Source organism: Schistocerca americana, chromosome 4 (genome assembly GCF_021461395.2).
Source record: "Schistocerca americana isolate TAMUIC-IGC-003095 chromosome 4, iqSchAmer2.1, whole genome shotgun sequence".
Classification (NCBI taxonomy): Eukaryota; Metazoa; Arthropoda; class Insecta; order Orthoptera; family Acrididae; genus Schistocerca; species Schistocerca americana.
In genome coordinates, this window is record NC_060122.1 from 450900573 (window position 1) to 450925843 (window position 25271).

The 25271-nt window shown below is 43.2% G+C and overlaps 1 protein-coding gene across 1 annotated transcript in view; it reads right to left on the reverse strand.

The window, feature by feature from the left end:
• The window catches only part of LOC124613541 (photoreceptor-specific nuclear receptor-like), a 158549-nt gene that overhangs the window by 42821 nt on the left and 90457 nt on the right, over positions 1 to 25271 (reverse strand). The window contains exon 3 of the mRNA XM_047142253.1: positions 15223 to 15337. Coding sequence (XP_046998209.1) covers positions 15223 to 15337 — 115 coding nt within the window. The remainder of the gene's footprint in view (positions 1 to 15222; positions 15338 to 25271) is intronic.

A 25271-nucleotide genomic window follows, 5' to 3' on the forward strand; every position in this document is an offset into this window, starting at 1 on the left:
TTTCTGTCATATGTATTATAAAGTGATGGAAATATTTCTCATGGCTTCCTCCACCATTTTAGAAGGAGTATTTTATGTATCAGTGCACAGATGATACAGTATTTTTCCGAAAACAGCGGTTTCATAACATTGTTTTATTTGTGTTTAAAATGAATTTATATTTACTTCAAATAAAAAATAAACTTTAGCTGTGTGATTGTTATTTCCAGAGAAGATTAATAAAATTACATGACGTGACTGAAAGCGAAAAAAGTGTATAAAGTACTGTAATACATAGTTAAACATTAATAAGCGTATATTTTTGTGTGTGAAACCTTTCGAAATAATTGTAATAATTGTTGTAAATAGACTGAATTGTTCTGTACACTTTATTTCCGTTGTCAGATAGATATAAATAAAAGAACTTAGTACACTTTTAAATAACTTTTGTTCTTACTGATCTTTTTGAAGGCAACGTGTAGTAACAGAGCAACAAAATACTGAAATGTTACCAAGTTAACTTTGTTGCCCCCTTATGTCAGTCATGTTGTCTCGTGAACGAAGTACATTATTCAGAAGAAAATGCTCTTATTTTTAATGACTTAACTGCTCCATTAAACGTGTTTCGCCTTTCGCAATAAATATCGAATCTGTGCTGTTGGAAACACTATGACAGTCTTCATGCCTTTACTAATAGTATCGGGTGTGTGAAAGACAGTTCCTACTCGGTGTTTCCTCAATATTCGTCCTATTTTCCCCGAGTAGGAACTGTCTTTTGCCCACCCAATAAAACACGAGCATTATTGGGAAGTGTCAAAGACGATCTTGGTTTGCAGAAGCCCGGCATATACCAGATTCCGTGTCAGTGTAGGAAGACTTATATTGGACAGACAGTGCGCACCATCGAAGATCGTCGCCGAGAACATCAGAGGCACACTCGACTTAGGTACCCCAACAAGTCGGCGGTCGCAGAGCACTGTTTGAACATACCAGGATCTTGGCATAGACATCTAAATACTGGGACAGCGTCGTTAGAGAGGCTATTGAATTTAATACTAGGGACGGACGCATTAACCGAGATTGCGGCTATAACCTCAGCAAGGGATGGGGACCAGCATTGAGTCTAATTAAAAAGACGCTCAGCAAAGAAAACGAACGGGCGACCAGGGCGGACGAGGCAGTTACACCGACGTCACCACAGACGCCGACGCCAGCCTCTCAGCGACCGCCGACGCGCGGCCGCGGGTGCGGACCGCAAAGAGAGCGCCTCGCAGGGGGAGGGGATTTAGGACGGCCGCCCACCCTCAGAAGCTCAGTTCGTCAGCGCACCTGACGATGGCGACATGTCTGATCGCCGAAATATTGTGCCCGTTGGACACTATGGACCGGCAGTACATCCGTGGACTGTTCGAGCATGAAATACGCCGGGAGAAACTGAAGAATCATACAGATTAACCCGTTTGTGAACCACAGAAGCAACTTTTTTATTTAAAAACCTGTAGTTTGTCGTATAGTTTCTACTACGCAACAGTTTTCGTAACATCTCGAATTTTGGAAGGAGAATCAGCATTGGCCGTATTTTTTTGTTTTATTATCCGCAAAATCGATTTTCGGTCACTTAGTGACCCTCCTCAGTGCTGTAATATACAATTACAATTGGTAGGCACTGGTATCAACAAGCTTAGAGCGCTGAGCACTGAGGATGGTCACTAAGTGACCGAAAATCGATTTTGCGGATAATAAAACAAAAAACAAAAATACGGCCAATGCTGATTCTCCTTCCAGTTCTATCCACTATTTGGTCGTGGTACACAGAACACTCCATGGAGTCGCCAATCAATCTCGAATTTTGTTTTACATTGAGACATCACCACCTTGACCAGATAGTTTAAGGAGAAAAACAGCATACCTGCAAGATATCAGCCCCAGCAATCGATCTCACGCCAAAATCTGGCCCATTATTCCGACACAATGCAGTTATGAGCTTGTGAAAGTACAGTTTTAAAACATCCGTGTGCCCGGTTGTTGGTCATTCACCCCACGCCACCACAACCGCCTATTGCCGAGCGCGAAATGCTGTACATTGGAGTGCATTAAGAGGTTCTTGCTCATAATGTCCGTGAACCAACAAGCGATAATGTTTAGTTCACTGTGACAAAGTGCACAGTTTGTAGCCTGTAGCTGCTGCCGGTAATCTCATTGTTTTGAACACTTTCATGTTGCGATTCAGAAATACAGTGTAAATTAGTGAAATGATTGCGTTATTAAAAAGTAGCTTAGCGCTATTTAGTTACTAATACCTCTGTTGCGGTTTATTTTCTTTGAATTTTAAAGCCGGCACTGTTCAAATGGCTCTGAGCACTATGGGACTTAACATCTGAGGTCATCAGTCGCTTAGAACTTAGAACTACTTAAACCTAACTATCCTAAGAACATCACACACATCCATGCCCGAGGCAGGATTCGAACCTGCGACCGTAGCGGTCGCGCGGTTCCAGACTGAAGTGCCTAGAACCGCTCGACCACTCCGGACCGGCATTGTTAAGGTGAAGTGCATTTGCAGGGGACGCTCTGTTCTGTAGCGTGATTGACTTGATTAAGTTGTTAAACGAAAATCATTGGCTTCATATTGAAAGCATGTGCGTGTGAGGTTGATATATTATGTACTCAATGAACTTAATTCTTTTTCGCGTAAAATAACTTGTATTTCTCGAACAAGATTTCATAACGCGTTGTACAAACGGGTTCATACCCCCTAAGTCCTCCTGTTCCTTTGCCTTCAACGTTCCGTGAATAGGAGGGCGCGGATTGTCACTCTGGTGTACAGTCAGTACTTTGCGCTGGGGCGTCAGGTGGCTACAGTGTTTCGGAGCGAATAACCAACAACCGGTGTGCGCAAAAGTTTTAATAGCTGTGCTTTCGGGTCATAACTGCGTACTATCAGAATTATAGCGCAAATTTTCGCGCTGGATCGATTGCTGGAGCTAAAATCTTGGAAGTGTGCTATCTTCTCCTTAAATTATGAGGTTAAGTTGGTGATGTTCCTTTGTTTTCTCGCTTTGTGTCGGTTTGGTTATAAATCTTTTCTCCTCATTTACACAAATACAAATACTGGAGCAGACATTTTATGGACTTATACCTGACTTCCAAACAACAGCAGAAGTTTTAAGCAAATTATCGCCTAAGTGGCCCATACTAGCTGCCGTTCCCATACCTCATATTTAAGCTACGTTTTCTTGCTTGTTTTGACGTATATATGAGAATAAGTTGTCCTAAGCAAATACTTAATGGACTGTGGGTGTCTACTGCTAATAAAAAGGAGGAGGGAGGAAGATTAGGTTTAATGTCCTGTTGATGACAAGATCGTTGGTGACCGGGTACAAGCTCAAATTGGTGGACGAACTCGGCCGTATCCCTTTTTAAAGGAACCATCCAGTACTTTGCTTTTAAGTGATCTAAGGACCTAAATCTGTATGGGCGGACGGGGATTAGAACTGCTAATCTCCCGAGTGAGTCGATTGTTTTTCCATTGCACCACTCTCTGGGTTATTAAAATCGAGCACTATTACTGCAGGTTTAAATTTAACCAAGCACACTTACCGAATGACAAAAACCTATGTTTAACTAATATAACAGCTCTTTAATGCATATTTAATTAAAGTAATTAACCAATTAATTTATACTGCACTTCCTGCTTTGCTGGAATTTGTAATTCGTTTAAGATCTGTCTCCATTCAAATTAGATATATTGCGGAAGGAACGTCGTCTAGTTTCATTATATTCCTTTGATGCAGATTTCATAACTGATTTTTAAATAGGTCACATAATTCTTTGGGAGGAAATATCCTGGGCTTGTAGTAATTATTTCATATAATAATTTGGGCAAATGATGGTAAAATAAGGTACGAGTTTGGGAAGTCACGCTGTTTCAGTGAGGAATGGCTCGATCTACACACCATCTTAGTAATTACATTTGCCAAATAAGAAGTTTTAGTTAAGAAGCAAAAAGTGAATCAACAACTCAATGTTTGACGAAACAGTACCGAGTTCAGTGCAACCACTCGACTATTCACTTATGGGACCGATGCGGCGTGGAGACTGCAGCCGTGTAGCGACAAGGTCACGCCTGCAGGTGCTCTTCCCTTTAACGTCGCAGCAGACAGCCCTCAACAGCCGTGTTTTGCACGGGAAGCCTGAATACATTCCTACGGCAGTGCAGGAATTGAGTCTTACAAAACTACCATATCAAAACTCTATCGCGCGTACGAACACGAAAGCAGGAGCTGCAGAAAACATGCACCTCGTGATGACGTATGAAGCTTCGAAACACGTAGTACACTGACGGAAAAAGGTGCCAGACCAAGAAGAGACAAAAGTATCCATTTAGGAACTGAGCCGAACGGGATCATTTTGTCGAGCTTTTGAGTCTGTTGTGAGTACCAACAGCGCCTGGAAGCACGGGAGTAGTGCGACATAAACGAAAGTTCGTAGGCGTGTTTCTACATCTGAAAGATTATGTCTATTCAAATTTCGCGCCAGTCCAACGAGAGTGGCGCTATTGGTTTGCCTTAAATACACGCTGTAACGGTCTTGAGCGCTGAGACTGGTCGTGGTGGGTTGATCTTTGTCGAGAATGCCTTTAAGGCGACAAAGACACCCTTATCAACACCTCACTGATATTGAACGTGGTCATGTAACTGGGCTATGAGAAGCTGCAGGTTCCTCCTCCGATGTTGCAGAAAGACTTGGCAAGAATGTAGCCACTGTACATGACTGCTGGCAATGGTGATCACGAGAATGTACGGCTACAAGAAGATCGGGCTCCGGACGGCAACTTGGCACTACCGAGAAGGAAGATCATCGTGTTCGCTGTATGGCTCTGGCGCATCGTGCTGCATCAGTTTGAGCAGCAGTTGGCACCACAGTAACACAACGAACTGTCATAAATCGGTACCAAATCACCGCCGTTTGCGACTTCACTGGTGTCAAGCGAGAGCCCGTTGGAGGGCAGGGTGGAGGTCTCGTGTTTTGTGATGAAAGCTTTTTCTGCCTCGGTGCCGGTGATGGCAGTGTGTTGGCTAGATGGAGGCCCCTTGAGATCCTGCAACGAACCTGTCTGTGTGGTAGGCACACCGGGCTTACACCTAGAGTTATGGTCTGGGCTGCGATTTCGTATGAGAGCAGAAGCACTCTCATTGTTATCCCACGCACCCTGACTGCATATTTGTACGTTAATCTGGTGATTAAGCTGGTGATCCGACTGCATTCATAACAGCATTCCAGGGGTGTTTTCCAACAGGATAACTCTCATTGTTATCCCACGCACCCTGACTGCATATTTGTACGTTAATCTGGTGATTAGGCTGGTGATCCGACTGAATTCATGAACATAATTCCTGGGGTGTTTTCCAACAGGATAACGCTCGCCCACACAAGGCTGTCGTAACCAAACATGCTCTACAGTGTGTCGACGTATTGCCTTGGCCTGCTCGATCACCAGATCTGTCTCCAATCGAGCAAGTGCAACAGGCATGGATCACCACCATTCCACAAACTGAGATCCGACACTTGTTCAACATAATGCATGCAGATTTGCATGCTTGCATTCAATATTCTGGCAGTTACACCGGTTATTAATGTACCAGCATTTCACATTTGCAACGGCTTACATCGCGTTTAAATTAACCTTTGATCTTGCAATGTTAATCACCTAAATATGTTACCTAGACAAATATATTCCCGAAATTTCGTTACTCTACATTAATTATTTCTTAGTGTTGCAATTTTTTCCGTCAGTGTATGAAGTTAGTACACTAAATGGGGAGTTGTTATAATGTACAAATCGTTGTTTTTCTGTAAACCAAGTAATTTATAATTTGATAAAAGAGGACGAAGCTACTTAATAAACTTTAATATGGAATACAAAATACTGTTTAAAAAGGCTTCTCATACAAACAAATATATTCTGTAGATTTAAAACTCAAGTTAGACCCAAAAAAAGAGAAAAACAGGGGAAGTCCTGTATCAGCCAGATTAACGACAAGTTCTTTTATAGGCCAAGAGCAGTATCCTGCACGACTGATTCCCTGGATCTACTTCAGCGGCAATGTTAACCGAAATCGAAGAGACGACAGTGAGAGGAAGCGTCTCTACTTTTTTAATTTTATGCAGAATATTGATAACAACACAAGAGTAAACTGACGAACCTAACCAACTTCACACGTTTGTATAACGTTCTTCTGCAATGCATAATCACACTAACGCAAAGTGTGCCAAATGCATTGGAGCGAATCGACCAGAGTTTATATCGTACAAAGCCACGAAAACGTTTATGGAACGAATGAGAAAGTCATGTGGCCAAAAGAAAGCTAATAAGCTCAACGGATAAGATATTATAGTGCACATCTGTCGCTTTGGAGGCATAAAGATGGTATTGAAATGGCACCATACATACGACTATCCACTTTAGGGGTGACCCGCTACTTTTGATCAGAGTGGGTACCAACACAAAGTCCGCCTCCTTAACTAAGTGGTCAGCGCGTCTGACTGCCACGCAGCGGGTCCACGTTCGATCCGTGGCCGGGTCGGAGTTTTTCTCCGCTCGGAGACTGAGTATTGTATTGTCCTCATTATCATTTCATCATCATTGACATGTAGTCTCCACCTCTCCACCTCTCCCCATGCCATTGTCGTACTTTTGGTGCCCTGAAGAAAGACATTGCTCACAGATTGCCAAGATTTTTCATCTACGCTACAAAAGTTTCTTTGAAAGGCCTTGCACATCCTTCACACAGTCCCGATTTCTCTCTATTTGATATCCATATTTTTGGAGCCGTAAAGAAAGACATTCGTAACTGTCGATTTGAGTCAAACGAAGAGGCGCATGCCTGGATACAGCCATGGTTCCGTAGCAGCCGCAAATATTTTTCCATGAAGGCGCCGACTATCAAGTCTCACAGTGATAACTGTGTTAACAATTATGATGATTACTCCTGAAATAATTGACAGTTTACTTATTGTTTTCCGTGTCGTTTTCACTTGACTGCCCTTTATATAGAGGGTTAAAAATTCCCATATTATTTAGTCTGTAAACTGAGCAAGCAGCAAAGGAAAATAGTAAATAAATCTATAAAGGGAACTGAAGTTCACGGAAGGGAAAAGCTTTGAGGTTCGCCGATGACACTGCAGTTCAGTGAGATACGATAAAGAACTACTAAGACTAGTTGGACGGAACGGATACTGTCTTGAAAGGAAGTATAAGACGAACGCCAAGAAAAGTAAAATAAACGTAACGCTGAGTAGTGGATTTAAATCAGGTGATGCGTGGGAAACTAGAAAGTATGACATAGAACTTAGTGGAACAGTTTTGTAATTTGGGGAGAAAAGTGACTGACGACGGAAGAAGTAAAGAGGGTGTAAACAACTGGAAATAGCAAGAAAAGCTCTCCTGAAAAAACAGACATTTATTTAACATCGAATGCAAATTTACGTGTCAGGAAGTCTTTTATGAAAATATTCCTTTGGAGTGCAACCTTGTATGGAACTGCAACGTGGACGATTAACAGTTCAAACAAGAAGAGAGTAGAAGCTTTTGCAATCTAGTGCCATAGGAAGAATGCTGAAGATTAGATGCATAGAAGAGTAAATAATGGACAAGTACTGAATTGTATTGAACTGTGGGAGTGGGGTAAAAGCTTTATGGTAAAACTAGCCTAATAAACACTACTCACGGATTAGATCTGTTCCGAATGGCCGACTGCCGCCTTCAAGGCAGTACGGGGAGTCATCTGTGATAGTGGGGCAGGTGACCAGCATGTCGCTAATCCTCTAGTCCTTATTGCCTATAGGTGAATCCTCATGGTGCCGCTGCCTTTTTATTGAAACAGCCCCTTATTTGTCCCCATGATGTTGAGTGGACCCTGTTCCAGACCTCAGAACTCTCTACTTCAGAGAAAATCGAAAGAGGAACCGGGAATCGAACCGGAGTCCTTCCGAACCAAAAGCAACGATGCTAACCATTTGGCTACAGAGGCGGTCTAACGTGCATAATGGAAAGGATATTTTGAAAGGCACATCATAGGCCACAAGGAATAGAGAATTTGTTATTGAAGGGAGATAAGTGTGTGTAGTTGCGGGGACACGATGGACGAGGATTAAAAAACGTTGTAGATAGAGATTAAGGGGTGAATACAGTAAACAGTTTCAGATGGCGGCAGCGTGCGGTAGTTATACAGATATGAAAACAATTGCACAAGGTAGACTACTGTGAAGAGTTGGAGGAGATCAGTTTTCGGACTGATGATTACAGCAACAAGGATGGATACTAGAGCTAGGCAGGTGTGCATACCACAGATACAAAGCACCTGGCTCACAGCAAAGAGTGTACTGAGGATCTGCACTAGGGTAGACGGATGAGCCGGATGGTGGGAAGGGTGTGTGTGTGATGAGGGGGTAGAGGGAGGGGCATACCTCTTCACGACAAAATGTTCTGGGAACAGCTGCTACTAGTCAACATCCAATATAGGGTAGGCGTTTCTGGAAACTGATACTGAAGTGATACGCCCATCTGTGTGTCGAGGCAGGATTCGAGTTCGGTCTGTGAAGATCATTATTCTCTGGGATGGGTCAGCTGTCCCCACCCCCAGCCCCTCCTCTGGGTACGCCCAAACTCGTAACCCGAGGAGGCAGTATCAGCGCGTGCCACGGCTAAGAGCTGGCAGCGGCGCCGTGTTTGTCGGCGTCGCTTAAAGCCGCGACAGGCAGACAGGTCGGCTTGAAGAGTGCCTTTGGTCGCTGACGCGTGGCGCGCGTCCGTTTTCCAGCCGGCCAGCCCGCGACATCTTTGACGCCGCGTCAACAAGCACCGTGGCAAATGTTGCCGCTGACGTCAATGGGCCAGCTGAATCAATAGCTCTGCACCTGTCTGGCTCGCGCCTCGCCGTCTGACAACAGCCGGCGGCGCGACATCGGGAGCCGCGCATTACGTTTTCAACTTTTCGCGGATAATTTAATACCAACACTCTCTATGGACACAATTATGAAGCAATAAAGACAAAAAATTATAAATGTTACATTTGTGTTACTTTAGGGTCGCAATAAACATACATTGATAAATAATACATTAATCATGTTTATGTCATATATTTTCTTACGTTAGGCATTTAAGGATATAAATGAATTAAATTTTGGCTTGTGAATAATTACATATATACTTTTCTGACATATAAAAATATTTAAGAATTTGAAACTTTTGATCTTCATAGCATTTGTTCTTTATGAAAGTCCAGTAAAGAGTTCATTTTATTCTCGATGCACAAATTAACATTACATTTCTCGTAGATAATTGATGACTTCCTTTGCAGTTTGCCATCTTCCACGTACCTCTCTTTTCAGACACAACTGGCCAATGTGCAACATTGCCCTGACGAACAACCTTTTGGGTAATTGGATTTGATGCATGCCGTATTTTCTTCTTCTTTGGATATTCAGCATCTACACTTGAAGATCTTCCCTTCTCTCTGCCGGCCGCTGTGACCGAGCGATTCTAGGCGCTTCAGTCCGGAATCACGCTGCTGCTGCGGTCGCAGGTTTGAATCCTGCCTCTGGCATGGATGTGTGTGATGTCCTTAGGTTAGTTAGGTTTAAGTAGTTCTAAGTCTTAGGGGACTGATGACCTCAGATGTTAAGTCCAATCGTGCTTAGAGCCATTTTTGAATCTTTCTCTCTCCCACTTACGTCCTTGTTAATTTTGCACAGGGCATCAGCTTTTCAGCTTTGAACTGACGAAGAGGCCTCGCCATATTTTTGGGTACACGAAGAGAGTCAGTGCCTCCTGTGCAACAGCCATGCATTTACTACCATCATATCAAGGAACCGCACTTCTTTGGCCTGATGTTGATTCTGTATAATGCAATTAGTGAATCTAAAACATCCACTCTTTGTAGAGAAGAAAAATTGATGGACAGAGAACTTGAGGTTGTTCTTCGGCCTTCTGTCCTTTCTGTTGAGCTTAATTAGTGGTATCACTAGAAGAGGCACTGATGAAACAGTCATCGTGGTCTCACGACCGGCAACACTCCTCTTCTTTCCATAATACACTGCAGGATTCATCATCTAAAAAAAGAACAGTTTGCTTGAGAATGCCTAAATTGCCAAATTTGGAACGTTTAAAGAAAGTCTCACAAATTACGGAATAATGTCTACAATAATGATTTTGTCTCCAGATAATTCTCGCAGTGCACTTCCTATAATTTTAGTCTGAAGCTTTATGAATCTGCTACGCACGACGACGGCGAGAATGCGCACCCCGCTATGCAGATGCAGCAACGCATCGTAAGCGTTACAAATTTGTCGAACTTGCTCATAGAGGGTTAATACCAACACGATTCATCCCTATTCCTCTCCCATTTACCAAAGATGTACATCTTATCATCGTATTCGTGGCCATCAACGTAAAATCGAATAAAAGCGATACATATTAAGCTAATTTCAGAAGTTCCTCAAGGAAGTGTGGTACGGCGTTCCTTTATACGATACTTTTTTTTAGGAGGTGTCTTCAGTTTAATGACTGGTTTCATGCGGCCCGCCAATACATTCATCTCAGAGTAGCACTTTACCCTCCACTGCTCCTTCTAGTACCATGGAGGTTACTCATGGTGTCTTACCACACATTCTATCGTCCTGTCCCTTCTTCTAGCCAATATTTTCTACATGTTTATATTTTCGCCGATTCAGCGTGGAACTTCCTCATTTCTCATTAAACCATTCCACCTAATTTTCAGTATCCTTCTGTAGCATCACACGCCGACCACTTCGATTCTCTCCTTCTCAGCTTTCCCCATAGTCCATGATTCACTACCATATAATGCTGTGCCCCAGACGTACATTCTCGGAAGTTATTTCCGCAATGTAAGAACAATGTTTGATACTGGTAGCCTTCCTTTGGCCGAGAATACCCTCTTTGCCTGTGGTAGTCTGCTTTTTATGTCCACCTTGCCTCATCCGCCATGAGTTATCTTACTTCCAAAGCAGCAGAGTTTCTACACTTCGTCTACTTCGTGGTCCCCAGGTGTTTTGTTAATTTCAGCACTAATCTTATTTCTGATTCTCCCCATCGTTTTCGTCTTTTTGCGATTTAATGTCAGCCAATACCATGTGCTCAACAGACTGTTCATTTCGTTCAGTATGTCTTCTAGTTCTTTCTTGCTTCTACTGAGGATAACAATGTCATCGGCGAATCTAATTGTTGATATTATTTCATCACTAATTTTAATGCAACTCTTGAACCTATGATTTATTTCCATCATTGCTTCTTCGATGTACAGATTGAACAGTAAGGGAGACAGGCTGTATCCTTGTAATACACCCTTTATAATCAGAGTGCTTTGTTCTTGGTTTTCCATTCTTATTGTCCCTTCTTTGTTCTTATACATATTTTCATGTCAAAATCACAATCAAATCCAAATGTAAAGACAGGGTCGTCAATGAAGTACAACATTTAAAACTGAAACACATTTATTACCGACACAAACATGCACCCAGAACAGATCTGACCTCCTGGGCGGAGAGCGCAACTGTTTATGCAAACATTGAATAGAATATACAAACACTACAAACATAAGATATTTATGGAACCGTCCAGAAATGAAAAATACTGAGTAACAAATAACTGTTGGTTGTCTGGCATGGACTGGCCACTCACAACACGGCAACTAGCGACGCTAACAGCTATGTTATATCACATGTGCGGCAGTGTCGTCTATTACCCGTATTTTCCTGTAGCTTAATCCTATTTTTCTAAGAATGTCGAACATTTTGCACAATTTTAGATTGTAAACACTATTTTTAGGTCGACAAATCTAATGAATGTACCTTGATTTTTCTGAAATCTTGCGTCGATTATCAAGCGCAACGTCATAATTGCTTCTCTGGTGCCTTTACTATTCCTAAAGCCAATCTGATCCTGGTAAAACCGATCCTCAGTTTTATTTTCCACTCTGTTGTGTATTATTCTTGTCTAAAATTTTGATGCTGATTGTACGATGGTTTTTACACAGATCCACTCTTGCTATCTTCGGGCTTGTGTGGATGATGTATTTCCGATAGTCGGGTGCTATGTCTCTAGTCTCATACAGTCAACTCACCACCATGAATAACTACGATAGAATATGATATTGCAGTGCCTGTGTTGTTTCAGAAGTTTGATGCAGTGTTCCTTCGGAAATATATGCATGTCAGAAGGACAGTCACTGCGGCGAGTTGATTGACGACGTGTGGAAGTTTGGATCTGGCCGTGAGTAGCGCACGGATAGCCAAATGGTAAGGCGACCGCTCGCGATAAGCGGTAAATCCGAGTTCCAGTTTCGGCACAAATTTTCGTTGTCGTCATTCCATTCTACAGCAGATGGTTGTCCTTATTCGCAATTGCGTGTACATTTAATGTACTTCATAACGGCAGTAGTCGACGCAATGCATGCGTGCGCGCATGTCCAAAGGAACTTTGTATTGTAATCAGAATAACACAGGCGCTGCAATATCCTGCCGTACCACTGAAATGTTCAAAGTAACTCACATTCTGCACTACCTTCCTATTTATAGCTAATTCTTCCCATATTCGTCCCACCAGAAATCCTTATCGTCTTTCCATTTCATTCCGCTGATTCCAACTGTGTTTAGATTGTGCCTATGCATTTCAGATTTTCTAGCTCCCGTACCACATTCAAATTTCTGATATTCCACGCTCTGAGTCGTAGATTGTTACCCTTTGTTTGGTTTTTCAATCTTTTTCTCATGGTAACCTCCACTTTGACAGTCCTGTCCCGGAGATCCGAATGGGGCACTAATTCGGAATTTTTTGTTAATGGAGAGATCTTCGTGTCACCTTTTCAAGTACAGGTCACTGTTGATACACATAGCTTTTTATGCAGTAGTTTCCACTGTCTTCTGTGAGATCATTCCGTCGGTCACTGCCGATTCTTCCGCCTTCTAAGTGCAGTTTCCCACTTCACGAGTAAGAGGGTGCCCAGAGTTTCTTTCCGCTCCTGCGCCTCTTTGACAAGAAAGTTCGCAGAAAGATGAGGGACTGCTTACGTCGGAAGTCTTTGGCCGCCATTGCTAATGCTTTTTATTCAAAATTTAAGCAATGGCTGGGATCGAAACCGAGACCGAGGACGTTTCTATCACTTGTCAAAGGCGCTACGCCCCCTTTTTAAATTTGTACCGTTAGACAACGGTGTATAGCAAGTGAGTAGTGCATAACGTCGGAAGCACCACGAGTCTGTTGGTACACAATGCTGTCGTCTGTAGGAAGGTTGCTACATCAGAAGACTGTAGACAATTGCAGGAAGATCTCCAGAGGAGCAGATGTTTGTGCAAGGACTGACAACTGACGCTTGGACGTAAATAAGTGTAACGTACTCCGCATAAATAGGTGAAGAAATAGACAACTAGTCGATGTCAATCTTGATGGCAGATCAAGGGAAGCAGCAACTATAATAAAATAGCTAGGAGTGATCGCCAGGAGCGACCTAACGTGGAACGACCACATGAAACAAACAGTGGGAAAAGTAGATGCCCGGGTGTGATTAATTGGGAGAATCTCAAGAAAACTTAAGCCATCTACGAAAAAAGTTGCTTACAAAATACTTTTTGACCAGTTCTTGAGTACCGTTCATCAGTTTGGGACTCTTACCAAGAAGAGTTAATGAAGACGACGGAGAGTACCTAGCGAAGAGCGGCACGTTTCATCACGTAATCATTTAGTCGGCCCGAGAGAATTGCGCAGATACTCAACAAATTCCAGTGGCAGACGCTACAGGGGAGACGTTGCGGATCGCGGAGAGGTTTACTATTGAAATTCCTAGAGGGTAAGTTCCGGAAAGAGTCGGACAACGTACTACTTCGTCCCGCAAACGTTTCGCGAAATGACCACAAATAGAAACTTTGGGCTAATACGGAGATTTACCGACCATCATTTACCACTCGCCACTCGCGAATCGAACGGCAACGGCGAAAACATAGTGGAACCAGAAGTACCCTCTGACACACACTGCATGGTAATCTGCGGAGAGTAGACGTACATTTCACGTAAGGACCGATGTAGATGTAGGCGTTTAACTGGCAACTCTCGACACAGAGGCAGGCGAATATAATCCTTGTGTGAAAGAAATTTTCATCGCCAGTATGTGACCAGACAGGGAGGACGAAGAGGTGGCTGTGTAGTGGTAGCCTTTTGTCAATGCCCGGCGCTAAATCCGAAACTTTTGAACTAGTGACTCATGCACTGGGCCATTTGACATTGGTGGTGCGTTCGTAGGGTAGGGGACCTCTTGCCCTGCAGCCACTTTCGAACTATTTGAGAGGGGAAACTATATGCCGGTACCTCATTTTATCCTCTCCCTTCATTTCATTTCGACTGTATGCACTACGACACAAATAGAACACTACTCAGGACAAACGATCATCACATTCGTCGACGCGACACACGTACATATTTTACACATACTATTAGCGATCAAGGTGGCACAATAACTCGCAAATTAAAATCTGGTGCTAATTACTGACAGCTAATTGTCAAACACTATTAATGATTTTTTGAAAAAGTCAGCATGTTGTATACAACAGCATTGAATGAGTTACGGACTTTTATCATATCCCCCAAAAATTTATCATCCCCCCATGACTGGTGTCATCTGCAGTGAGTGCACAATGAACGGCGACTTGTATCTAGACATATTGAGTAAAACGGCTACACTTAGAGTTCTGACTCTAGTTGACACATTAATGAGCACCTCCACCAACATAGAGACAGCTCCCACTCAACCAGCAACGAGGGTGAATGACAGTTTGGATGTTGAGTGTTCTGTCCATTGGATTAGCCAACATGGATCAATTTAACGGTCTCCACACTTCACAGAGTTCGGCCCCCTCGACATCTTCCAATAGGACTACCTGATGGCCACAATGTACCAAGAGAAGATACAGGATGTGAGCAGCGTCAAGTGAGAGGTATGGTAAGAACGAAACGAAGTTCGTTTTTTATCGAAATGATGTCCTGTTCTTCAACTTTAGTTATTTTGATCATCAAACCAAATGTTTCGGTGTGTGGCTGTTTCTGGACCAATCTGTCATACTTAACTCTACTGGCAGTATGCTAGATATTTGGTGCACATCCGAGCATTGCTACACAAATGTCTCGCAGCGCGTCCGATAGGCAAGAGCGAGAGAGCGGGAGGCGGTACTCACCCAAAGACGCCGACGGCGACGGCGGCCTCCCTGAGGGCGCGCTCCTGGTCCATCTCGACGAGCGCCTCGGGCCGGATGGTGGCCGTGTTGCGCGGCTGCCGCTCGTTCTGCACGGCTGCGCACACAGACAGGCACACCAGCGCTGCAGCGCGCCTTCAACTCTAACCGTCTCAACACAACACACTACACTCATCAGCGTCAGTTTCCGGACCTAAGCATAGTGGTCCACAAAAGATAAAGACACAGTCACAGTCTGATGACACAAAATGGGAGTACACTGTTTGATCGTACTTATGTATCACTATGTAATTCGGAATTGGGTACTATATGTCACGAGCGGCGGCCCTACCAGAATAAAAACAGACGGGGACTGTTGCGTTGTCAGGAGTGAATCAGTAACAGCAGAAGCGGTCGGTCAGGAGAGCTTACTCATTTCGACTGTGGACGAGTCACTGGATGTCACCTGAGTAACAGATTCATCAGAGATATTTCAACCCATCTAAAAGTGTCCAAGTCGACTATTGATGATTGGATTGTGAAGCGGAAACACGAAGGAACAACCACAGCTAAACCGAGACCAGCATTGACGGACACGTACCGTCTGGTATTTCGGACGGCGATTATAAAAAAAACGAATGAAATCTGCGGAAGGAATCACTCGTGTGTTCCAAAGTTCTATCAGCAGTCCGGATAGCACACTGACTATGCTCAGGGAGTCAAGAAAAGCGATATCACGGACGAGCAGCTCCTCAGAAGTACACATTTCTGTGGTCAGTGAAAAGCGATATTTGTGATGGTGTAAAGAGCAATGGGTGACTGGTAACAAGTGACTTACAGCTCTGAATTACGCTATGTGTTGTGGCAATCCGACTGAAGAGTTTGGGTGAGACGAATGGCTGGAGAACGTTACCTGCCATCATCTGCAGTGCTAACAGTGCAGTACGGAGGAGGTGGTGTTCGGAATATGGGTGTTTTTCGTGGTTATGGTCTGATTCCCTTATTGCACTCGAGAAAACGCTACACGAGCAAGTATATGAACACACTTTACAGCATTGCATACTGCACCCATTAGAGCAACACTTGACATGATAATTGTTTGTATCAGCGTGACAATGCTCTGTTTCATAAAGCATCTGTGAGGCGATCTTATGGACAATAACATTCCTGAAATATATTGATCTGGTCAGAGTCTCGTCTTGAAAACAGTGGAACACCTTTGGGATGAGCTGCAACGTCGACTTCGCTCCAAACGTCACGGTCCAACATCACTGCCTTCTGTGGTTTCGGCTCTTTAGGAAAAATGGGCTGCCATTCCTCCAGAGACATTCAGGCACCTCATTGAAAGTGTCCCCAACAGACTGCAAGCCGTCTTAAAGGCAAGGAGTGGACGCACCCTTATTATTGTCCATTAATAGGTGTTCGGATACTTTCGATCAGATAGCGTACAAATTTGGATCCCCTGTACCACTCCGCAAGTCGCTGTTCGCTGTACGGTTTTTCATATAATGATTCTATTGGAGGGCAGTGTTAAAATTGTAAGAACACAGAATATAAAGATTAATTTTTAACTGCATACGACTACGTTTCTACATAATTGTCGCCTTTTTTGCTGAGGTACTAGTAATAAGAGGCCGTATTTCGTATTCCAGTATCTAAGAGCAAAGTCACGTGTGATAATAACAATATTGTAACGGAACCGATGACCTAGCAGTTTGGTCCCTTCCCCCCTCTTTAAACCAATATTGTAACAATTTCTTTCACAATACGTCATGTTGAAAGCACAGTCACACAAGAAACAAGAAACAGCTTCCTCTGCGAATGGGACATGGTACTATGGGACTCTAGGGGATGAGTGGCGCGTTGGGGGGAGGGGGGTGGGGGAAGGGAGTGGATGGGGTATGAGGAAATATTCCCCAGCAAATCATAGCATTGCATGAAAAAGTCACGGTTTATTTGGCCGTATAACTTGTTTTCAATATGACGTGCCACGAAATTTGCCTGTAGATCCAATGTGCATACTGGTGTTGTTGATCACATCACAATTAAGTAACAAAAAAACAATATGTCATACTAGCTGACCAAGTGAAGACTGCGTGTAGACGAGCTTTCCAGAAGATAGAAACAGTCTGGCTTTCGTCTTCCCTGGTGAAGCCTATCTTGTCACACTGACTATGTGATTGGTACGAGGGCGCTCTGAAAAGTAATACCTCCGAATTTTTTGTGTGAAAACTCTTAAAGCTTTTTAAATGAAACAAACGTTTTAACATTCTACATATTTATGCTCTATGTTCACATATTTATTTCCTAACTTAGTCATCCTGGCGACTAACACACTTCTCCCAACGAGAGTTCAGTTTGTTAACACCGTCACTGAAGAGTGTTTGATTTTGTTGACGGAGCCACAATCTCACGTCTCCTTCCACGAGTTCATCACCATCAAAAGAAAATCGTGGAAGGTGTTCCTTACGTTTTGGAAACAGATGAAAATCGGATGGAACCAAGTTTGAACTGCATAGAGGATGATCGATGAGAGTGAACCGAAGGCATCGGATTGTTACAGATGTCGCAGGGCTCGTGTGTGGTCTGGCATTGTCATGTTGAACGAGAGGATGCTGCATGTGTGAAAGAACTCTTCTAATTCGAAAATCGCTTGCAGCATGCTGTTTCTTACGCACCGACATAGTTACGTAACGCACTGCTCTGTTAGACGCTACAATTCGGATTCGGAGACCTGTAGCGGCAGACGGCTGCAAGTATGTAGATGAAAATAAAGATGTAGAATGTTAATAACGTTTCTTTTATATAAAAAACTTTAAGAGCTTTCACATAAAAAATTCGGAGGCATTACGTTTCAGCACTCCCTCGTACATTTTCTTCCATTTAATTGCAATCAATATTCAAGCGTCTCTGTTGTTGTTGTTGTTGTTATTATAAACAGAACGTCTATGTCCTACTGAGGGTCAGGTAAAGCTGACGTTCACATGCTATTACAGTTGCAAATCTGCTGTATAGAGACCTCATCCCCAGGCATGTGTGACAGAACTGTGACTGTTCTTTGTGTGTGTAAAGTCTATTGGATAGGGAGAGCAGTAAACTGATAATGAGACTATTTGTTGATGAGACGGTTGTTCACAAGAAACTGACGTCATCGAGAGTCTGTAGGTGGTCTGTGACGACTTCAATAGAATGTCTGTGTGATGTGGTTGCTTTAAATGTGAATAAATTGAAGCTGATGCGGACATGTGGAAGAAATAATCTTGTAATGTTCTGTTACAATATTAATAGTGTGCTGCTTGATTCCCTGTCGTAAGTTATACAGGGCGAACATTAATAAAACCGACAAACTGAAAATGAAGGTGGAAGGGTTCTATGTACATGTGTCCGGAAATGCATCATTCCCTCGGTAGATAGCGCTGACAAGTGGAAGTTCCTCTGAGCACGTGCCATGTGTTCCTTGTGTGTTGCAGGCTGTGTGTTTGCCGTAGCGTACTGTAAGCAGCAGAATGGTCTGGCATTTATGTCGGGAACAAGTCGAGTTGGTGTTTCAGTACGGCGAAGCAGATGGAAACAGTCGAGAGGCTACACCAAAACAAGTATCCTCACAGACACCAACCACATCTCATAACATTTCAAGCCATTTCTGGGTGTCTGTATGAAAGGACGCATGATTACACAAACGCCCAAAAATGGCTTGAAATGCTGTGTGGTGTGGGTTGTGGATGTGAGGGTACTTGTTCTGTTATAGCCATGCTGCCTCTCAACTGTTTCCATCTGCTTGGCCTGGCACAAACACCATGTTGACTTGTTCCCGACATGATTACCGGGCCATTCTGCTGTTTACAGTACACAAGGAAGACACGGCACGTGGTTAGAATAACTTTCAGCGCCATCTATCGTGGTAGCGATGCATTTCCGGACACATGGTCGTAGGACCTTTTTTCCTCGTCTTCCAGTCAGGAATCCGTCCCTACAGTTTGTCCTGTATATCTAGGCGTCACGTTGCATAATTACGTGAAATGGAACGAGCACGTAAGATCAGTTGTAGGGAAGACTTCTGAGGAGACCGCATACAGGAAGTTTGTGGGAGCCATTCTCGAATATTGCTTCAGTGTTTGTGATTCCTACGAGGTGAACTTAAAGAAGGGCACCGAAGCAATACAGATCCTTGTAGCTGGATTTCTTGCCTGTCGGTTCGATCAGCAAGCTAGTACTACGTAAATGCCACATGAATTTTGATGAGAGTGCTTGGTGAGAAGAAGGCGATATTTTCGCAAAAGTTCAGAGGGGCACCGTTAGAGACAGACACCTGAACGATGCTACTGCTTCCAACTTTCATCTCGTGTGGAGATATAAGGGAAAAATAAAGGAGATTTGAGCTTGTACAGAGGCATACGTGCAATCATTTACCCATCTCTCTAGTTGTGAGTGGAACTGAGTATTAGCAATGGTACAAAGCATCAACTGTCGGGTACTGCACAGTGTCTTGTGCAGTGTGTACAGAAACCGTCCGTCCAAAATGTTCCGAGACTGATTTTACCCCTGGCGTGTAAGTGACGTAGGTGCAGTAATTACGGAGACTGCTTCAACTACGATGAACGTTCAACCAGTCAGTTGTGAGCAAGCAGTGTTTATCAATGTACGTACGGCTGTAATGTGTTAACATTGTTGTGCCGCATACCGCACTGGTACAATGAACTGAACCCGTCTAAATCAAGTGTTCAGTACAGTCTCCAGAATGTTTTGGAGAAGAGAAAAGTGCGTGGAAAGTTTGTTTCGCGCACCTTGACTCCAGGCCAAAACCAATGACGCATGGACGCCTGCCGCGACGCAATTGAAATGCTAACGCGGATAGTTGTTTTCCGTAAAAATTCCTCACGGGTGGCGAGACTTGGTGTTATTAAAACGAACCTACCACACAACGACAAAGCCCATAAAAGTCACATGAAGGGTCAACGCTTTGACGAAATAACCGAAATTCAAGCCCATATGACACCCTGGTTGAACGACATCCGAGTAGGGAGAGGAGAAAGAGAAAATGTAGAATACCTGAACCATTAAAACTACCATCTTAAAATATCTATATTTTTTTTATTGATCCAGTCTCGAAACTTCCTGGATTTACGGGGTACTTGGAGATGTAGCATTTGTCCATTTCCATTAAATATTTCATTATTCTATACGTTAATTTGATGACCGACCTAGTAATTTTCCTTAGATACTGCAAGCGATTGTCTTAGACGTCTCCACTGTCTGGACTCCAATTAGACTGTGAGCTACTGTTGGCAACGCGACGCTATTTATATCCATGTTTGATACCTGGTCTCGATCGTATTTTATTTTTTATTTTATGTGTACAGTGCATTTGTTTCCCGAAGCCCCGACGGGATTATAGAAAATAGAAGGAAGGAAGTTTAGGATTTTACGTATCGTTAACAACGAAGTCGTTGGAGACAGAGCACATGAACGATTTAAGGATGAATAGAGGACCAAATCGGCCGTACCATTTGAAAAGAACCATTCCGGCTTTAGCCTCGAGCCGTCAAGGGGAATCCCAAAAAAGTTCAATCTGGGTGACAGCAAGGGGCTTTGAATCACTGTCCTCCCGAATAAGAGTCCAAAGTCTTATCAAGGTGCCACCACTTTCGGTTCCGTAAAGTAGAGAGTGAATGAAAGAATGGTAGACGGTCGACGTGTAACTCATCATGGGCAGAAGCTCTAATAACAAGTCTCATCTGCAATGATATTCCCACCGAGGGAGGTGGCGCAGTGGTTAGCACACTGGACTCGCATTCGGGAGGACGACGGTTCATACCAGCGTCCGGCCATCCTGATTTAGGTTTTCCGTGATTTCACTAAATCGCTTCAGGCAAATTCCGGGATGGTTCCTTAGAAAGGGCACAACCGACTTCCTTCCCTATCCTTCCCTAATCAGATTGACCGATGACCTCGCTATATGCCCCCCCCCCCCCCCCTCCGCACCCAAATCAAGTGGCTCCTCTTAAGTGGCTGCGTTGACAGAAAGCATGGAAAATTCCTTTCTGGGTATTGTGGTTCATTCGCTGATAGATAAGAAAAATCGCGACGAAGAACTGCAACATCTAAGAGCGGTTTTCCAAAAGCATGGATATTCAGTTCGCCATATCGAGCGGCCGTTGGAGCAAAACCACCAACGCTTCAGACAGATCGAGGAGAAAAAGTAGGAGTCGTATATCTGCCTAAAAACCGGAAAAATTTATAGACTACGAACACAACATGGCGTTTAGTATATCTACCTTTTCACCAACGATTTAGGTATTACTTTACAATGCTAAAGACGACACAGAATTCTGAAAAAGTATACTGCTCATCGTGGCGATATGACACGTCGTATGAAGATAATCAAAGATATGAGCAACAAGAGCACGTAAAGTAAATCTGCTGTCTCCAAGCAGTTAAGAAATTAGGTACAGTAACGCCAGCATCGTGGAACAGGTTTAAAGTTTCCGAGCCAGCCTGATTAAGTAGCTTGTTGAAATTAAGCTTCCGGAATATGTTACTAACTGGGCGGGAGACTTCAATTTATGGAAGGCTTGCTGTCGTTAGCTATCTAATCCATAAGAGTCGTGAAACTCCGAGGAATGTTTTATAGAATTCAGCCACTGGTCTTGTGGAAAAAAAGAAGGAGGAAGAGTAAAGAAAAGATATGCGTATATAATTAAAAGAAGAGGTGAGGCTGCTTCTTTAACTCGGACTCTGAACAACACTGCAGAATATGAAGCTATTGGCACAAATGATGACAGAGCACTAAACTACCACTACCACGCAAAACCAGCGGCGCTGCGATCCTTCCACGTAGTCGTTACGAAGAAGTTATCTGAATGAGGTATTTTAAATTTCGCCACAATCACTTTTTATCATACAATCATAATCGGTTTCGGCATACACTGTCCATCCACAGATGCTGCAATCTAGGAAGGAAAAGCTTACATTAAGACCTGTAACAAGTACAAATATTTTCAATACGTTCACTTGTGAACCAACTAAAGTGCTATTAATATCTAATGGTTCATACTTTAGGCGACATTTGGTGGAACAAAAGTTCACATGTTGTCAACTAAACATAATATGAGAAAACATGAAATTTTGTACATAAAACTAAGTGCACTTTTCCCTCCTTACTCTCTGTGCTAGATGCACACGTCCTCTATAAGGCAATCTTCACGCTTGATAACCATAAAGTGTGACAAATACTGCACTAATATTTCGGTCAGATAGTCATAAAATATGAAAGAAAATCGAGCAGCGAAACCCATATAACCCTACATTATTAAACACTTGTGAAATTTATTATTGTTGTAGCCTATAAAACAGGATATTTTGTACTTAATTCCGTATTTAACATACCATTAGAGAACTATTTTTTGAAATTAACTAATGCATAGCGTATAAATTATGAATTTCTTTTAATGAAGTTGGAGTCGTACAATTTACGATGGTTTAGTAGCATTGTAACTCCCTCTCCCTTTAGTGTACTAGGGTTAAGCAGAGTGACATCTTACAATGGAAAGCCTTCTGGTACATACCGGGTGATAAAAAAGTCGGTATAAATTTGAAAACTGAATAAATCACGGAATAATGTAGAGAGAGAGGTAAAAATTGGCACACATGCTTGGAATGACATGGGGTTTTATTAGAACCAAAACAATACAAAAGCTCAAAAAATGTCCGACAGATGGCGCTTCATCTGATCAGAATAGCAATAATTAGCATAACAAAGTAAGACAAAGCAAAGATGATGTTCTTTACAGGAAATGCTGAGTATATCCACCATCATTCCTCAACAATAGCTGTAGTCGAGGAATAATGTTGTAAACACCACTGTAAAGCATGTGCGGAGTTATGGTGAGCCATTGGCGTCGGATGTTGTCTTTCAGCATCCCTAGAGATGTCGGTCGATCACGATACAGTTGCGACTTCAGGTAACCCCAAAGCCAGGTAACAGTTCATGATGCCGATGGATTTTATACGGATAGCATTGGAGGGTACGCCTAAGTGACAACCAAACAGTAGTGTATGGAATGCCGGTGCGACGTGCGACTGCACGATCGCTGACTTCCCCGTGCATAGACGAACCCGCTACAGTCTCCATTTCTTCCTGAACTGTCTCAGCAGCATTACGCCTTGTGCTCGGTCGGCCACTACGAGATCTGCCGTCCAAACAACCCGTGGCTTCGAACTTCGGAATCATTCTCGCCACTTCTGCATTTGTCAACGGACCTTTACCCGTTCGAATCCCCTTCCTATGGCGATAGGATCGTAACGCTGAACTAGCACCCTGATAATACAGCTTCACTAAAAGCGCCTTTTCAGGTAACGTCAACATGCTGTGACTGCTGGCGCATCTGATTCTCTCTCTCATTACAGGCCCTTTTATACACGACTGTCATACGCAGTCACTGACGATTTGCTATACACGATTGTCATTCGCAGTCACTGACGATTTGCTGTCCAGCGCCATCTGTCGGACATTTTGTGAACTTCGTTTTTTTTGTTCTAATAAAACCCCATGTCATTCAAAGCATGTGTGTCAATTTTTACCTCTCTATCTACATTATCCCGTGATTTACTCAGTTTTCAAATTTATACTGACTTTTTGATCACCCGGTATTTCCAATCTTTGCTGGCGCTGCACACAGACTGTTACGCCGCTGACTTCCATAAGCAGAGGAGAGACGATACGGAATGGACGACCACGGCAGTTCCCTGTTGCAGCTCGCTGGTACTCCTCTTCCAGCAGCGTGGTTCTTACTTAGCGGGACAGACGTTGGGAAGTGTAGAGCACACCTACGTCAGCAACAAAACAACTTCAAGGTTACGCATATACGCCAAAGGGGGGGGGGGGGACATAATATTCTACAAATTTACTTAATGTTGAAAAAAGTAAACAGTTAAGATATTGTCAAAGAACAAGAGATTTACATTACGAAACGCAAGGAACCAGGTTAAGTCTTAAATGAACAACAAGAGTTTGCAACTAATGCAGGTTTTAATATTTATCACAATTTTCCTAGTTGACGTAATCACTGTGTTCTGCATGCAGCTGGTGATAGGTCTCCCTGCGAACGAGTGCCGCAGTGTGCCGTCCGGGACGCGTCTGCACTTCCTGACATCTGCTCAGCTAACGTAAACACCTCGCAGCCGGAAGAAGGCTTACCAGCGAGCTGTGACAGGTAACTGCCCTGGTCGTCAATTTCGCGTCGTCTATCCCAAGCTTACTGGGGACAACGAGGTACACAGGCCCTACAACGAACTTGTGAAGTCACACTAGTTGGCTCTTCCGAGCGAGCGCTCGGCCCCGTGCAGGACACACGGGAAATCAATATTTAATTGAAAAAGTAGCCACAAAAGGTCTTAAATTTGTTGTGTGCTATCGAGAGCTTCCATGCATTTAAACACGCAATCAAGAATTATTAAACTCGTCTGAAATAGTTACTCGCTTTCCACCGGACACGGCTGCTGGCACTCGTCAGACCTGCGGTGTCACGTGGTGTGACGTACTAGTCACGGCCTGTCTTTCTCGTGGGGCTCGTAAGCGTATAGACGGTGGCGTAACATCAAGGATTGGAAATAAGTACTATAAAGATTGCTACCCTGTCTTTTTACTGTAAAGATCTCACTCTGTTTAACCCTAGAACACTAAAGGTGGGGAAATGTTACATTGGTACTACACCCATCGTAAATTGTTGCTCCAAATTTATTCAAAGAATGTCATAATTTATAGGTTATGCATTGATTGATTACAGTTATTAGGTCTCCAATGGTATGTTACTTAGGGGATTATGTTTTATACCCTACTGCAAACGTAAATTTTACGAGTGTTTATTAATCTAAGGTTATATGAGTTTTACTGTTTTAACGACTGGTAATCTACTTCCATATTTTATGTCTAACTGAACGAAATGTTATTGTAATATTTGTCACACCTTATGGTTTTCAGGACTGAAGATTGTCTTATAGAGGATGCGTGCATCTAGCGTAAAGAGTAAGGAAGGAAAAGTGCACTTAGTTTT